The sequence below is a fragment of the Pseudophryne corroboree genome, chromosome 7 (assembly GCF_028390025.1).
Source record: "Pseudophryne corroboree isolate aPseCor3 chromosome 7, aPseCor3.hap2, whole genome shotgun sequence".
NCBI lineage: Eukaryota > Metazoa > Chordata > Amphibia > Anura > Myobatrachidae > Pseudophryne > Pseudophryne corroboree.
This window is the reverse complement of record NC_086450.1, coordinates 366925092-366941581: the sequence shown is the minus strand read 5'-3', so window position 1 is coordinate 366941581 and position 16490 is coordinate 366925092. Positions and strand designations below refer to the sequence as shown.

At 44.0% G+C, this 16490-nt stretch overlaps 1 protein-coding gene across 2 annotated transcripts in view; it reads right to left on the bottom strand.

Moving 5' to 3' along the window:
• Positions 1-16490, bottom strand: part of TRRAP (transformation/transcription domain associated protein) — a 212749-nt gene that overhangs the window by 138526 nt on the left and 57733 nt on the right. For both annotated transcript variants that reach the window (XM_063934508.1, XM_063934509.1), the window contains 12 exons: positions 15551-15670; positions 15201-15320; positions 14638-14808; positions 14296-14477; positions 14004-14202; positions 13175-13303; positions 12794-13060; positions 6355-6561; positions 5706-5861; positions 5461-5595; positions 5213-5323; positions 4319-4465 (listed from right to left, as the gene is read on the bottom strand). In XM_063934508.1, the coding sequence (XP_063790578.1) occupies positions 4319-4465; positions 5213-5323; positions 5461-5595; positions 5706-5861; positions 6355-6561; positions 12794-13060; positions 13175-13303; positions 14004-14202; positions 14296-14477; positions 14638-14808; positions 15201-15320; positions 15551-15670 (1944 nt within the window). The remainder of the gene's footprint in view (positions 1-4318; positions 4466-5212; positions 5324-5460; positions 5596-5705; positions 5862-6354; positions 6562-12793; positions 13061-13174; positions 13304-14003; positions 14203-14295; positions 14478-14637; positions 14809-15200; positions 15321-15550; positions 15671-16490) is intronic.

Below are 16490 nucleotides of genomic sequence, written 5' to 3'. Positions count from 1 at the left end.
TGTTACATTGCTTACCTGCCTTTAAGTCACCTGAAATAGTGACTCCTAGATCCCTTTCCTCCTCAGTTTCCATTATAGTGCCATTAATACTATATTTAGCCTTTGGATTTTTGGGACCCAAGTGCATGATTTTGCATTTTTTGGCATTAAACTGTAATTAATATGCTTTTGACAATTCCTCTAGTCTACCTAGATCCTCAATCCATTGTTTTACCCCTACTGGTGTCTACCCCGTTGCATGTTTTTGTGTCATCTGCAAAAAGGCATACTTTCCCTTTAATGCCATTTACAATGTCATCAATAAAGATATTAAAAATCACTGGTCCAAGTACAGGTCCCCGGGGTACTCCACTGGTAACACTGCCCTCCTGTGAATGCACTCAATTAACTACAACTAAGATCTTATCCATTCAACCATCTTAGTATCTAAACCCAAGCTTTCAAGTTTATTTAGCAGCCTGCGATGCGGTACAGTGTCAAAAGCATTACTAAAATCTAGATACGCTATATCTACGGCCACCTTTATCTATTGCTTTATAGTCACACACAGTGAATCCATGCTGTTTGGGATCCTGTAAATTACTGGATTTGAGTAATCTACCATATGCAACAATGCAGGGTTAACTCTATAATAACTGAATTCTAGCAAGAATGGGTAGAATGAAATAACGTTCATGTCCTAAACTATATAAATAATTTTAATGTTTAATTTGTGAGGAGTTACAGATGGTAACCCATTCAGGCCCAAGTGAGCTATGAATAAACACAAGGTTAAGTCTATTAATTTAAATGTAAAAATTAAACCTTTGTTGAGCGTAAAGGGCTAAAAAAAAAACCTCCATGCCAAATGCCACATTCTCAGGTGTAAACAAAGCCAGTGCCAGTACGGGCACCTTTGCATAAACTGAAATGTCAAAACAATCCTTAGAAGGGAAGAAGCGGAGTTCCTGATGAATCTCAGGGATGGTGTACTGAGATAAAAGACCATCGTTCTTAATACAAACAAAATTTCAAGACTTCCGGAACCGATAGTGGCTATTAAAGTATCAGAGTTAATTAATCAGCATCAGATGAACAGCTTAGCATTCAGCAACATAGATAAATGGCATTTGCAAGAAGGTTTGTTGAGCACTGCAATTATGGCATGCAATATTTTCCCTTATAAAAAGAAATACACAGAATTATCATCAAACAAACCCTTGTTCCTTGAGCAAAGAACATTTCCCCATTGTTAAATTGCATTTGCTGGAGAAATCAGAGCATCGAACTGTGAGGCTAATTATGGTGAGCTTGTTATATATGTAAATCAGTGGAGGAGCACACAAAATAATGGTAATAATTTAAGTATGAGGATCCATCTGACATGTGCTATGTTAATGGCTGGTGCTTCAGTAATATGGCAAAAATATACAGCCTATGTTACCGTGAGAAAAACAAATGTCTACAGCAGAACGTAAACCACGTCAGGGTGACACCTGTCAACACCCCAGTGTACTAAGAATATCCCAAGCGTCCCTTGGTGGCCCTATGAGAAAATATATTTTTTACTTAACACCAGTCGGATTAAGGCAGGGGCGAGACGGGCGGCCGTACTGGGGCCCCCACACCCTACGTTTTCACTGAAAAGCTGTTACTGAACAGCTGAGCCGCCGAAGAAAAACACCTACAAAACAGTTTTATAGGAGTCTTCCTTCGGCGGCTCAGCTGTTCAGTAACAGCGGCCGCCGAGGAGCTCCTGCACAGTCAGTCTCGTGGGACAGGGAAATCCTGCGAGACAGTGACTGCAAGTCGCCAGACAGCCTGCGCTTCCTACTGAGATGTAAGTGAAGGGGTGTGTGTGTGTGTGTATATATGTGTGTGTATCATGTATGTGTGTGTGCGTGCGCGTGTGTGTGTGTGTGTGTGTATGTATGTGCGTGCAGCCCCGGGAGGAGAGGGGGGCAGACTTCGCCAGAGATCATAGGTGGGGGCCCCCACAATCTACGTTGCCCTGAGCCCCACCACCTTTAATCCGGCCCTGCTTAACACCATAAGGCAGAGTCAAACGCGGTCCTCAGGGCACCCCAACTGTCCAGGTTTTAGGTTTAGCCATGCTCGTCCATGCAGGTGACTTTAATTAGTGCCGCAGTCAATTTGATTTAACCATCTGTGCTGAGCCATGGAAATACCTTAAATTGGACCGCTGGGGTTCCTTATATTAGACAATATTTTGGACGATTTTTCATTTGAGACAACTCTTAACGATAAATTGCCCACATCGTCCAGTGTGTATGCGCCATCGCGCATTCCCGTGTGTCGTTCATCGCATCTTCAGATCTGCCGTACATGCAGACAAATCTGAAGCTATCGTCCACGATTTTCAGCAAATCTTACAGTGTACACACAATACCCGATAAACATATATATCATTAATGACCAAACAACCTAATGATGCACAATATATTGTTCGGTCGTTTGTAAGACTGCACACCGTGCATGCGCTAAACAGTTTGTCCGAGAGTTTAAGGGAAATCGGGACAACCATTGCGCCGTTTGCACACGTCTAATGTGTACCCAGCTTAACCCAGCAGCAGTAGCAGCTTTGCCCAAACGGCAACTGTAATAGAAACAGACAGTGTTTTCTAAGACTGGAACCGCAGTCAGTTGTTAGGGAAGAGACCAGAAACACTGACAGGAAACAGTTCTCCCAAACTCCAGTTCCTGGCATGGAACTCTCATGCTTCTGCTTGGGGAAGAATGAATTGGATGAAAAGTACATTTTAGCTGAAGCTACTTTTACATTTTGGAGCGTTACCAGACTTAAGGGAAAACAGGTCATTGGACCTAAACCAGAGTTGGTCGCAGCAGCAAACTTGTTAGCAGTTGAGCAAAACCATGTGCACTGCAGGGAGGGCAGATGTAACATGTGCAGAGAGAGTTAGATTTGGGTGGGGTGTGTTCAAACTGAAATCTAAATTGCAGCATAAAAATAAAGCAGCCAGAAACAAAATAACCCACCAAGATCTAACTGTCTCTGCAAATGTTATATCTGCCCCCCCTGCAGTGCACATGGTTTTGCCCAACTGCTAACAAATATGCTGCTGCGATCAACTCTGAATTACCCCCATTGTGCGGGCAAAATACACACTATTGTACCTTCAGCTGGTGGACACAGGAACAGCCACTATGATAAAAGATACTTACAAGTAACTGCTCCACCCCAAGATACCATTTCTCAGCTCCCTTGATCAGACGTTAAAGCAGCCACATAAAAGAGATGCATGACTGACTGGCTCTTTGGGGAACATTTACACAACACATCACAGAAACAATACAACCCACCCAAATCGAAATATCACTGCACATGTTATATCTGCCCCACCTGCAGTGCAGCATGGTTTTGCCCAATTGCTACCTTTTTTGGTTTGCGAACAACTCTGAATAACCCCCATAGAGTACTACATACACATTCCAATTATGCTTTTGTAGACCAAATAAACACCCTAAATTAACAACGCCCTCTAGTATTGCCCTACCAGTTCCTGCTATTTAATAATAATATATTCTAAACTGTATCTGTGGTTAAAGCAACATGATATTGCGCGCTGACACATAAAAAAATAAAAAAAAGATTATCCCACCTCATAAAGGAGTCTATTCATGAAGCAGTGAAAAGTGTGGAGAAGCGAGCCAGTGGAGAAGTTGCCAATGGCAACCAATCACCTGCTCCATACAACTGTACAGTATGCAAACTATAAATGTTACTTCAATGCTGATTGGTTTCCATAGGCAACTTCTCCACACTTTTCTCTGCTTCATGAATATACCCCTAAATACTAATACAGGTTGAGTATCCCATATCCAAATATTCCGAAATACGGACTTTTTTGAGTGAGAGTGAGACAATGAAACCTTTGTTTTTTGATGGCTCAATGTACACAAACTTTGTTTAACAAACAAAGTTATTAAAAATATTGTATTAAATGACATTCAGGCTGTGTGTATAAGGTGTATATGTAACATAAATGCATTCTGTGCTTAGATTTAGGTCCCATCACCATGATATGTCATTATGCTATGCAATTATTCCAAAATACGAAAAAATCCCATATCCAAAATACCTCTGGTCCCAAGCATTTTGGATAAGGGATACTCAACCTGTAATAGAACAAATAGGAAAACAATATACAAAAAACTGATTATGTTCTCGAACACAGATGTGGTGTAACCCAATCGAATGCCTTCGAGCCATCTATTGTAGGTGCCAATTCCAACATCACTGAGTCCCTGGCCTCCGATATTTTTATGTATGAGCAACATGTCATGTGAACCAACTTACCACAGTCATTAGAAGTTTATCAAACCACTGCAGTTTCAGCTCAGACTTAGGCCACATGTCAGCGCGCAGGGCAGTCTTCAGGAGATTGACACAGCGTCGAGATAGAAGCTCTCCAGGTGAGCCGGCTGTATTTGAGTTGTCATTCACCTGCACAAAACAGCATCAAGGGTATAACAGACTGCTGACAAGTTACCTCTAAGAAACACTTTTATGAAGGCAAATATTGCACTTTCCCTCGACAAAAGGTTTACTCACATCTCTAAGCCCAGACTTTGCCAATAAATAGGTACGGTCAAAGTAATCAGGCTCCCCCTACCATTCTCACCCCAGAGACTGCATAACTCAGGGTCTGGCATATATCACTCAGATTAGACGAGGTGCTAGATCTCACAGCAGTAAAATAAATAGTTAATCTGATAAGATTGAAGGCAATAGTTGGATACTTGGACATAAATACGGTGTACCAGTCTCTGGATATCTGGGGAACTACATATCAGATTAGTATAAAGGCAAGGGGGTTTCTAACACATAATAAATATTGACAGGTGGGTGTTTCCTAATGAAGACTAACCACCAATATTATGTTGGTGTACCTGGACTTTTAAATCTATACATTTATCATTATTAATGTAACTGCAGGCTTCAGTGTGATGAAAGATGGAATATACTATGAAGGACAGCGACACCTGATCTTTCATCTTTCATCATAGACATATGTAAGACTCTAAGTACTAATTCCAAGATCCATCAGGGTGCACTTGCAATGATTGTGAATAGAACTGCATGTTAAATAAGATGCTATAGGGCTAAGATTTCTTAGAGTCAGGCAGTACTCATTGATAATTAGTCAATAAATAAATGCAAACATTTCTAAAGAAGCTGTAATATTTGTACCTGGCAAGCTATCCTAATGAGGAAGTTCACTACAGTATCAGTGTGCTGCTTCTCTATGGCCTTGGTAATAACAGCATCTGCCCCTGGGAGCGACTGGCTGCGGCCGAAAACCTGCAATGACAATGAGCAAAAAGAATCTGACCTTCAGGGTTCCAGAATGAAAAACAAAGAAAACATTAATTCTGGAGACTTCAACTAGATCTAGAACACCATAAAGAACTAGTAATCTCAAGTTAAAACAAGCTTACGGCACTTATTGTCCCTGCGGCTGTTCGGAACCGCTTCACATCTTGGCTGGTATCGACGGTCAGCCCCCTCTTCACACCACCTGTACTAGAGCTCCCAGAATCACTGCTGCCATTCACATCCATGTCAGAATCAGGCTGGAGAAAGTACGGATGAAAGAAATATTAATTATGTTGGTCACAAGAAAAAAATCCAACCCACTCCACCCAAACGAAACCCCACTAAAAATAACTAGCACGATATTTACCTGGTCCTTTATCCGCTGCAATTCCCATTTGATGATCACCTCTGCCAGGTCAACAGCCAATTTCCTCTGCTCAATTGTAACACTGGGAGTGAACCCCAGACGCTGCATCGCACTGACCATGTGTTGAACCAGATTATGCCGCACAGGATAGTAAACCTGAAGATGTGATAATAATTCAATAGTGAACAACATTTAGAGATTACGTTATTCTGGTATGGCACAAATGTGCCTAAGTAAAAGCACGGTGGCACAGTGGTTAATACTGCTGCCTCACAACACTGCTATCATTAGTTTGATTCTGACCAGGGCCCTATTTGTATGGAGTTTGTATTTCCTCCCCATATTTGTGTGGGCTCTGCTGGGTGCTCCGGTATCCCCTGGATGGTCCAGTCTCCTCCCACAGTTCCAAAACACATTGGTAGGTTATTTGGCGTCTGACATACCGTCCCCTACTGTGTGTGTGTTGGTATGGCTTTCAGACTGACCCAGCAGGGTGAATGTGAATATGTACACAATCTGCATGCCTTATCAAACATATGGAGTAATAACAGCGGAACTATCATAAGAAAGAACACAACAAAAAATGTCTGACAAGTCAGTGGTAAATGCTGCAAACCAAACTGCATGTAAAACTTGTAGCGTAACAAACCTTAAAATGCTGCACTATTAAATGCAGAATGTGAACCAGTTGGGGTACGGTGTGTCCCTCCTCTACAATTATCTTCCGGGTCCAGTGAGTCAACATCTGATGTCCATCTTCCATACGTGCAGGCACTGCAGGAGTTAGGATAGCCATTGCTTGGCGGACAATGGCCCTTGCTTCCATTGCATGTGCTTTTAACAGGCTGTGGAAAACCTAGCAAGCAAAGAGATATATACATCTATCACACGGATATCAGTACACAGCATTAAAAAGAGCCAGTAGCTAAAGTAGATGCTACTGGCACCTTTAAAGCAATTTTCTCTAACGTCTTAGTGGATGCTGGGGACTCCGTAAGGACCATGGGGAATAGACGGGCTCCACAGGAGACTGGGCACTCTAAGAAAGAATTAGTACTACTGGTGTGCACTGGCTCCTCCCTCTATGCCCCTCCTCCAGACCTCAGTTAGAATCTGTGCCCTGGAAGGAGCTGGGTGCATTTTAGTGAGCTCTCCTGAGCTTGCTATTAAGAAAGTATTTTAGTTAGGTTTTTTTATTTTCAGAGAGCTTCTGCTGGCAACAGACTCTCTGCTACGTGGGACTGAGGGGAGAGAAGCAAACCTACTAACTGCGGCTAGGTTGCGCTTCTTAGGCTACTGGACACCATTAGCTCCAGAGGGATCGAACACAGGAACTTAACCTTGGTCGTCCGTTCCCGGACCCACGCCGCTGTCCCCCTCGCGGAGCCAGAAGACAGAAGCCGGCGAGTGAAGCAAGAAGACGTCAAAATCGGCGGCAGAAGACTCCTGTCTTCATATGAGGTAGCGCACAGCACTGCAGCTGTGCGCCATTGCTCCCACACTAACCCACACACTCTGGTCACTGTAGGGCGCACGGGGGGGGGGGGGGGGGGACGCCCTGGGCAGCAATTGAGTACCTCCTGGCAAAATGCAGCATATATACAGCTGGGCACTGTATATATGCATGAGCCCCCGCCATTTTTTACACCAAATCGCGGGACAGAAGCCCGCCGCTGAGGGGGCGGGGCTTCTTCCTCAGCACTCACCAGCGCCATTTTCTCTCCACAGCGCCGCTGAGAGAAAGCTCCCCAGGCTCTCCCCTGCAGACTCACGGTAGAAAGAGGGTAAAAAGAGAGGGGGGGGCACATAAATTTAGCACATTAATCATATATACAGCAGCTACTGGGTAAACACTAAGTTACTGTGTAATTCCTGGGTTATATAGCGCTGGGGTGTTTGCTGGCATACTCTCTCTCTGTCTCTCCAAAAGGCCTTGTGGGGGTCCTGTCCTCATATAGAGCATCCCCTGTGTGTGTGGTGTGTCGGTACGCTTGTGTCACATGTTTGACGAGGAGGGCTACGTGGAGGCAGAGCAGGTGCAGATGAATGAGGTGTCTCCGCCGACGGCGCCGACACCTGATTGGATGGATATGTGGAAGGTGTTAAATGATAATGTAAACTCCTTGCATAAAAGGTTGGATAAAGCTGAAGCCTTGGGACAGTCGGGGTCTCAGCCCATGCCTGATCCTACAGCGCAGAGGCCGTCAGGGTCTCAGAAGCGCCAAATTGTTGACACAGATATCGACACGGATTCTGACTCCAGTGTCGATGGCGATGATGCAAAATTGCAGCCTAAAATGGCTAAAGCCATCCGCTACATGATTATAGCAATGAAGGATGTATTGCACATATCAGAGGTAAACCCTGTCCCTGACAAGAGGGTTTATATGTTTGGGGAGAAAAAGCAAGAGGTGACTTTTCCCCCTTCACATGAGTTAAATGAATTATGTGAAAAAGCGTGGAATTCTCCTGATAGGAAAGTGCTGATTTCCAAAAGGTTACTTATGGCGTACCCTTTCCCGCCAACGGACAGGATGCGCTGGGAATCCTCCCCTAGGGTAGACAAAGCTTTGACACGCTTATCTAAGAAGGTGGCCCTGCCGTCACAGGATACGGCCTCCCTAAAGGATCCTGCGGATAGGAAGCAGGAAGGTATCATGAAGTCTGTTTATACACATTCAGGTACTCTAGTGCTGTAGCAGCATGGACAGATACTCTGTCTGAGGAACTGGATACCTTGGACAAGGATACTATTTTGCTAACCCTGGGGCATATAAAAGACGCTGTCCTATATATGAGGGATGCCCAGAGGGACATTTGCCTACTGGGCTCTAGAATAAATGCAATGTCGATTTCTGCCAGAAGGGTCCTGTGGACTCGGCAATGGACAGGTGATGCCGACTCTAAAAAGCACATGGAGGTTTTACCTTATAAGGGTGAGGAATTGTTTGGGAGGGGGTCTCGGACCTAGTTTCCACAGCTACGGCTGGGAAGTCAAATTTTTTGCCATATGTTCCCTCACAACCTAAGAAAGCACCGTATTACCAAATGCAGTCCTTTCGATCACAAAAAAGCAAGAAAGTCAGAGGTGCATCCTTTCTTGCCAGAGGCAGGGGTAGAGGAAAAAAGCTGCACCATACAGCTAGTTCCCAGGAACAGAAGTCCTCCCCGGCTTCCACTAAATCCACCGCATGACGCTGGGGCTCCACAGGTGGAGCCGGGAGCGGTGGGTGTGCGTCTCCAAAATTTCAGCCACCAGTGGGTTCGCTCACAGGTGGATCCCTGGGCTATACAGATTGTGTCTCAGGGATACAAGCTGGAATTCGAAGTGATGCCCACTCACCGTTACCTCAAATCGGCCCTGCCAGCTTCCCCCATGGAAAGGGAGGTAGTGTTAGCGGCAATTCACAAGTTATATCTCCAGCAGGTGGTGGTAAAGGTTCCCCTCCTTCAACAGGGAAGGGGTTACTATTCCACAATGTTTGTGGTACCGAAACCGGACGGTTCGGTCAGACCCATATTGAATTTAAAGTCCCTGAACATTTGTCTGAAAAGATTCAAGTTCAAAATGGAATCGCTCAGAGTGGTCATTGCAAGCCTGGAAGAGTGGGATTTTATGGTGTCTCTGGACATCAAGGATGCTTACTTGCATGTCCCCATTTATCCACCTCATCAGGAGTACCTCAGATTTGTGGTACAGGACTGTCATTACCAATTCCAGACGTTGCCGTTTGGTCTGTCCACGGCACCGAGAATATTTACCAAGGTAATGGCGGAAATGATGGTGCTCCTTCGAAAGCAAGGAGTCACAATTATCCCATACTTGGACGTTCTCATAAAGGCGAGGTCCAGAGAGCAGTTGCTGATCAGCGTAGCACACTCTCAGGAGGTGTTGCAACAGCACGGCTGGATTCTGAATATCCCAAAATCGCAGCTGATTCCTACGACGCGTCTGCCCTTTCTGGGCATGATTCTGGACACAGACCAGAAGAAGGTGTTTCTCCCGGCGGAGAAGACTCAGGAGCTCGTGACTCTAGTCAGAGACCTCTTAAAACCAAAACAGGTGTCGGTGCATCACTGCACGCGAGTCCTGGGAAAGATGGTGGCGTCATACGAAGCCATTCCCTTCGGCAGGTTCCATGCGAGGATCTTTCAGTGGGATCTGTTGGACAAGTGGTCCGGATCGCATCTTCAGATGCATCGGCTGATCACCCTATCCCCCAGGGCCAGGGTGTCTCTTCTGTGGTGGCTGCAGAGTGCTCACCTTCTCGAGGGCCGCAGGTTCGGCATACAGGCCTGGGTCCTGGTGACCACGGATGCAAGCCTCCGAGGGTGGGGGGCAGTCACTCAGGGAAGAAACTTCCAAGGGTTGTGGTCAAGTCAGGAGGCTTGTCTGCACATCAATATCCTGGAACTAAGGGCCATATACAACGCCCTGAGTCAAGCGGAGCCTCTGCTTCGCAACCAACCGGTGCCGATTCAGTCAGACAACATCACCGCAGTGGCTCATGTAAACTGCCAGGGCGGTACAAGAAGCAGGGTGGCGATGGCGGAATTCTTCGCTGGGCGGAGAAGAACGTGCAAGCACTGTCAGCAGTGTTCATTCCGGTAGTGGACAACTGGGAAGCAGACTTCCTCAGCAGGCACAACCTCCACCCGGGAGAGTGGGGACTTCATCAAGAAGTCTTCACACAGATTACAAATCGATGGGAACTGCCACAGGTGGACATGATGGCATCCCGCCTCAACAAAAAGCTACAAAGGTATTGCGCCAGGTCAAGAGACCCTCAGGCGATAGCTGTGGACGCACTAGTGACACCGTGGGTGTTCCAGTCGGTTTATGTGTTTCCTCCTCTTTCTCTCATACCCAAGGTGCTGAGAATCGTAAGAAAAAGAGGAGTGAGAACAATACTCATTGTTCCGGATTGGCCAAGAAGGACTTGGTACCCGGAACTGCAAGAAATGCTCATAGAGGACCCATGGCCTCTGCCTCTCAGACAGTACCTGTTGCAACAGGGGCCCTGTCTGTTCCAAGACTTACCGCGGCTGTGTTTGACGGCATGGCGGTTGAACGCCGGATCCTAGCGGAAAAAGGCATTCCGGATGAAGTTAGTCCTATGCTAATAAAGGCTAGGAAGGACGTGACAGCAAAACACTATCACCGTATATGGCGAAAATATGTTGCTTGGTGTGAGGCCAGGAAGGCCCCCTACAGAGGAATTCCAGCTGGGCCGGTTCCTGCACTTCCTACAGTCAGGAGTGACTTTGGGCTTGAAATTGGGGTCCATAAAGGTCCAGATTTCGGCCCTATCCATTTTCTTTCAAAAAGAACTGGCTTCTCTTCCTGAGGTTCAGACGTTTGTTAAAAGAGTGCTGCATATTCAGCCCCCTTTTGTGCCACCAGTGGCACCTTGGGATCTCAACGTGGTGTTGGGTTTCCTGAAATCCCACTGGTTTGAGCCACTTAAGACCGTGGAGCTAAAGTATCTCACGTGGAAAGTGGTCATGCTATTGGCCTTAGCTTCGGCTAGGCGTGTGTCAGAATTGGCGGCTTTGTCATGTAAAAGCCCCTATCTGGTTTTCCATATGGACAGGGCAGAATTACGGACTCGTCCACAATTTCTGCCGAAGGTGGTGTCATCTTTTCATTTGAACCAACCTATTGTAGTGCCTGCGGCTACTCGTGACTTGGAGGATTCCAAGTTGCTTGATGTAGTCAGGGCTTTGAAGATTTATGTGGCCAGAACGGCTGGAGTCAGGAAAACTGACTCGCTGTTTATCCTGTATGCATCCAACAAGCTGGGTGCTCCTGCTTCAAAGCAAACTATTGCTCGCTGGATCTGTAACATGATTCAGCAGGCTCATTCTGCGGCTGGATTGCCGCATCCAAAATCAGTAAAAGCCCATTCCACAAGGAAAGTGGGCTCTTCTTGGGCGGCTGCCCGAGGGGTCTCGGCATTACAGCTTTGCCGAGCAGCTACTTGGTCGGGTTCAAACACCTTTGCAAAATTCTACAAGTTTGATACCCTGGCTGAGGAGGACCTTGTGTTTGCCCATTCGGTGCTGCAGAGTCATCCGCACTCTCCCGCCCGTTTGGGAGCTTTGGTATAATCCCCATGGTCCTTACGGAGTCCCCAGCATCCACTAGGACGTTAGAGAAAATAAGATTTTACTCACCGGTAAATCTATTTCTCGTAGTTCGTAGTGGATGCTGGGTGCCCGTCCCAAGTGCGGACTTTCTGCAATACGTGTATATAGTTATTGCTTAATAAAGGGTTATGTTATGTTGGCATCCGTGGTTTGATGCTCTGTTGTTGTTCATACTGTTAACTGGGTATGTTATCACAAGTTATACGGTGTGATTGGTGTGGCTGGTATGAGTCTTACCCTGGATTCCAAAATCCTTTCCTTGTAATGTCAGCTCTTCCGGGCACAGTTTCCTTAACTGAGGTCTGGAGGAGGGGCATAGAGGGAGGAGCCAGTGCACACCAGTAGTACTAATTCTTTCTTAGAGTGCCCAGTCTCCTGCGGAGCCCGTCTATTCCCCATGGTCCTTATGGAGTCCCCAGCATCCACTACGGACTAAGAGAAATAGATTTACCGGTGAGTAAAATCTTATTATAACAACACAGGTTCTCAAACTCTGTCCTCAGGACCCCAAACAGTTCATATTTTCAAGGTCTTACAGAATAACAAGTGAAATACTCAGCTCCACCTGTGGATCTTTTAAAATGTGTCAGTGAGTCATGAATACACCTGTGCCCCTGCTAGGGCACCTGAAAAATGTGACCTGTTTGGGGTCCCGAGGACCAAGACTGAGAATAATGTATTACTATATACCTGTAAACTGTTAAATAATGTGTTTGTGGTCTTTTCACATTTGTAAAAAGCTGCAGAATCTTTTTATCATATTATATTAGATCATGTAAAAAATAATTATTCAGACAGTAAAAACGTGGTAAACGTCAGACTTTAAATGGAGATAACAGGTGAATAGGGAGAAATTCGGGAGACAAAGTGATAGGGTGTCACGAAAGCCCTGAAAATGATAAACAATGAAAGCAGTCCCAATAGAAGGAGCTCGTCACCTGCAAAACAATCTTCTTATGTATGGCAAACTTTGAGATGATGTGGGCCAGGAGCAGATGTCCACTGTACTTGCAAGCTGGGTCTACGCAAGCTTTTGATAGCAGACACGGCCAGGCGAATGTCATGAGACGCCTTAGTTTGCTGTTCCGGTTTTTGTTATTGTCATGGATGTGATGTGGAGCATGTTCCACCAGAAGCGTGGCAAACTGCAAGAGGTAAATCCTGAGCGAGTCTAGCATATCTGTCTGTTTCTCAGGGTCTAACACCTGCCAGAAGACAAAGAGGACATTACTAAAACATGGGTAACGTTTGACAAAGATCTCCCACATCGTCATGACAGCAAAGGGAAGCCACCACAGTCACTGAAGGTCAATTGGTACCTTGGTAATAAACACACTGGTGATGCTATCCTGATTGTCACCTTCAGGGTTGGGTGGTCCTAAAAGCTGCTCCCCTTCATTTTTCTCAAAGCTGTATAGAAAAGCCGGGTTCAGGATATGCTGAAGAACCTGCACAGCAAAACAAGAAAAAAAAGAAGTAGATAACACCAGACACAAACTGGTTGCAGATCAGACATTGTAATACAACAAGTCAACACGATATACTCTAGATCTCAGTGTAGTCACTAGTCCTGTTGAATGGACATCCTACATCATTATGTATGTTATAGTTATATGTCACCACAAAGGTTCTGCAGGGTCATATATAGGCAGAACATACATTATATTCACTCAATCCACAAACTGTATGCCTCCACTGAGGATATCATCAGGTATCCCCCCTTAAGACCCCTATGTGAAGAAACACTTAGGGGGGAATTCAATTGTTTGAAAAGTCGATGGGTGTCTGTTGTCTCCTGTCTATTAGATAGGGAAAAACAGACACCCAACTGAATTTTCAATCAATTGAATACCGCCCTTAATGTATTATCCATTAAATCATTTTCATTCTTACAATGCTGAAAGCATCTCTTATGTCTTAATGACAACGACAGCTAACACTGTGTTAATAGACGTGATTGGTATATCCAAAATAGGTAACAGAATTAAAGGCGTGTTGTAAGCCCAATATGCATTGTAGCACTTCAGTAGAGTTAGGAATGACTGAGAAAACAAAGCTAAAACTATTTTAAATTCCTGGTGTCCACCTCTTATAATGAGCTATAACCATCATTCTGTGCCAACCACTGCAATGGGAGAGAAAAGTCACCTTGGCTTTCAGTTCATCTCCAAAGTTGGAATCACTGAATTCAACAAAGCGGAAGAAGAGCGCCCTCTTCTGGGCAATACTGTAGTTCTTTGGAATCTCTTCCTCCATGTACTCTTTTAGGAAAGTCATGTTGCACAGAAAACGGCCTGTGAAAGCTCGAAGGAGCTGGAATAGTAATTCAATGTCTCCAAAATTTCGCCTACGCAAATCAAAGAAAAGCAGAACACATCACTGCCATGGAAACAGCTTGTACAATCCTCGGCTGTCAAATCACAAACTACAAAACTCTTACTTGCAGTAGTTGAGGAGGCAGAAGGCAAGCAGTTTGGGCTCCTTCCAATTGGTTGCCACCATGTTGTCTTTCCGATGGCGCTCTTGGAAAGCATCACTCACCCACACGCGACGTAAGTGGCTTACCAGAGAATGCTGATTAGCCAGCCAGCTCTCATCGTTCTTCACTATAATGCTGATTATCTACAGAAGACAAATTGAAATTAAACTTAATTAATCAGAATGAAAACTATTAAACTAAGCAGTGCACAATGATATCTGAAAGTGATGTAAAGTACAGAAGGATGAGCCAAGTGAGCTAAGAACTTGTGTAAGAATTTACAGTCCTCTTCATGAAGCTTACCTTGATTGCTTGGAACTGGAGGTCAAGTCGCATTGTGCTAGTGCTGGTGCTAGGGGAGCCAGGCCTGACAGAGGTTTGAGTCACGCCAGGCAACAGAAGAGTAATGAAGCGGTTGGGGTTAGCTGCCAGCACATCTCGCAGTGGTTTGGCATCCTTGTGTTTTAAAAAACTCTAGGAAATAATAATAGTAACACAAAGAAAGAATATATTCATGTTAGACTACTCACGCTTTGCAAAATGGATACACCACAATGAATTACTATAATATATATATATATATATATATATATATATATATATATATATATATACAAAACCTTTACTAGTTATGCAAACATGTGATAGGTAATTCCCTTCATTGAAAGTGCAGACAATGAGGTTTGCTCTTAACATATGCCACAACTAAAGTGACAGAAACTGGTGGCTGACCAATGTCATAGGATAAAAAGGGTCCTTATTTAAAACAGCTCAATAGCCGCATTTATGCATTATTGTTTAAAATCCAAGAAGCTGGATTTTGCTGCATTAAAATTCCTTTTTATTAAAGTGCACCAAAATATTACCATGAACATTCGACTCCACTGTGGGTCATTCAGTGTAGCTTCCATCATGAAGAGCTCCACCGTCTGAGATGGATGACGGGTAAGAAACTTTATCAAAGGTTCTCTGAAGGGACTTCCAGCCTGTGAGTACCAAAATATATTAAAAGAAGAAGAGAAAGTGTTACCTTACAATGTACCAACAGCCTACACACACACACACACACACACTACCTGAGGAGACGCAAACTTAAAGCATTCTAATGAAACATCTGGCTAAATATAACGGCTGACTCCATTCTATGTAAATTATAAAAAATAAAAATAAAAATAAAAGGAAAGGAAAAAAAAAGAACAAATCACAAAACACACACCTCAATCAGCATAGCTCGTTCAGTCTTCATTACTACTTCCAACAACGGCTTAACCAAGGTCTGAGGGGCAGCCGGAATAAGGTGAAAGAGATTAATAATTGCAGAACAAATCTTCATTTCCTGTAAGAGAGAAAAGGATAATAACTCACTAAATAAGCATATAAACAGAAATTAAGAAAAAAACAATACTAAATAATAAAAAAAAAAACATAAAAGAATAACATTTAAAAAAAAAAAATTAAAAAACACACACACAACAAGACACCTAATATTTTAGGACTTGTTTTAGGACCTGTAGAGCATAATGTCCTCATGTTGAAACCACAACGCTCATAGTAAGAAAAAATAAGAAAATACAAAAAGAAAAGTCACAGGGTAATTGTCAGAGTAAGGAAAGTCTGGCTCTTCGCTCATGCAAACCCCTCGGCTGTAGATGTTCTATTCCACTCGAATTAAGTTTGCAGAAATGTTGTTGCTGATGATGGGATAAGGGAATATAGATTTTCTACTGAACGAAATTGGATTTTGCTAAACAGTTTCAGCACTAAGGGAGCTTGGACATTACCTGAACATGATGAAAATGCATAAAAATTCACAGGCAATGGAAAAAAAATTTATAAATAAATTTGATCTAAATAGTACAAGATGAAATATTTCCACGTAATAAAAGAAAATATTTAATTTACACAGACGACTCGCAGCTAAAACAGTATTAATAATCAGAATAGTACAAATGCTGCCAGAGTCATTTGAAACTAAAAAAACAAAAAAAAAAACAATTAAGAGACCTAATTGTACAAATAAGCCATGCAGGTTTATAACGGCTAGTATCTATTACAACTGGTGCCACAAACAAACATTACAATGACTGCACACAACACTTGAAGATACATAAGCACAATATACTGTACGTTCCAGTGGTTCGCATATCTGTCTCTAA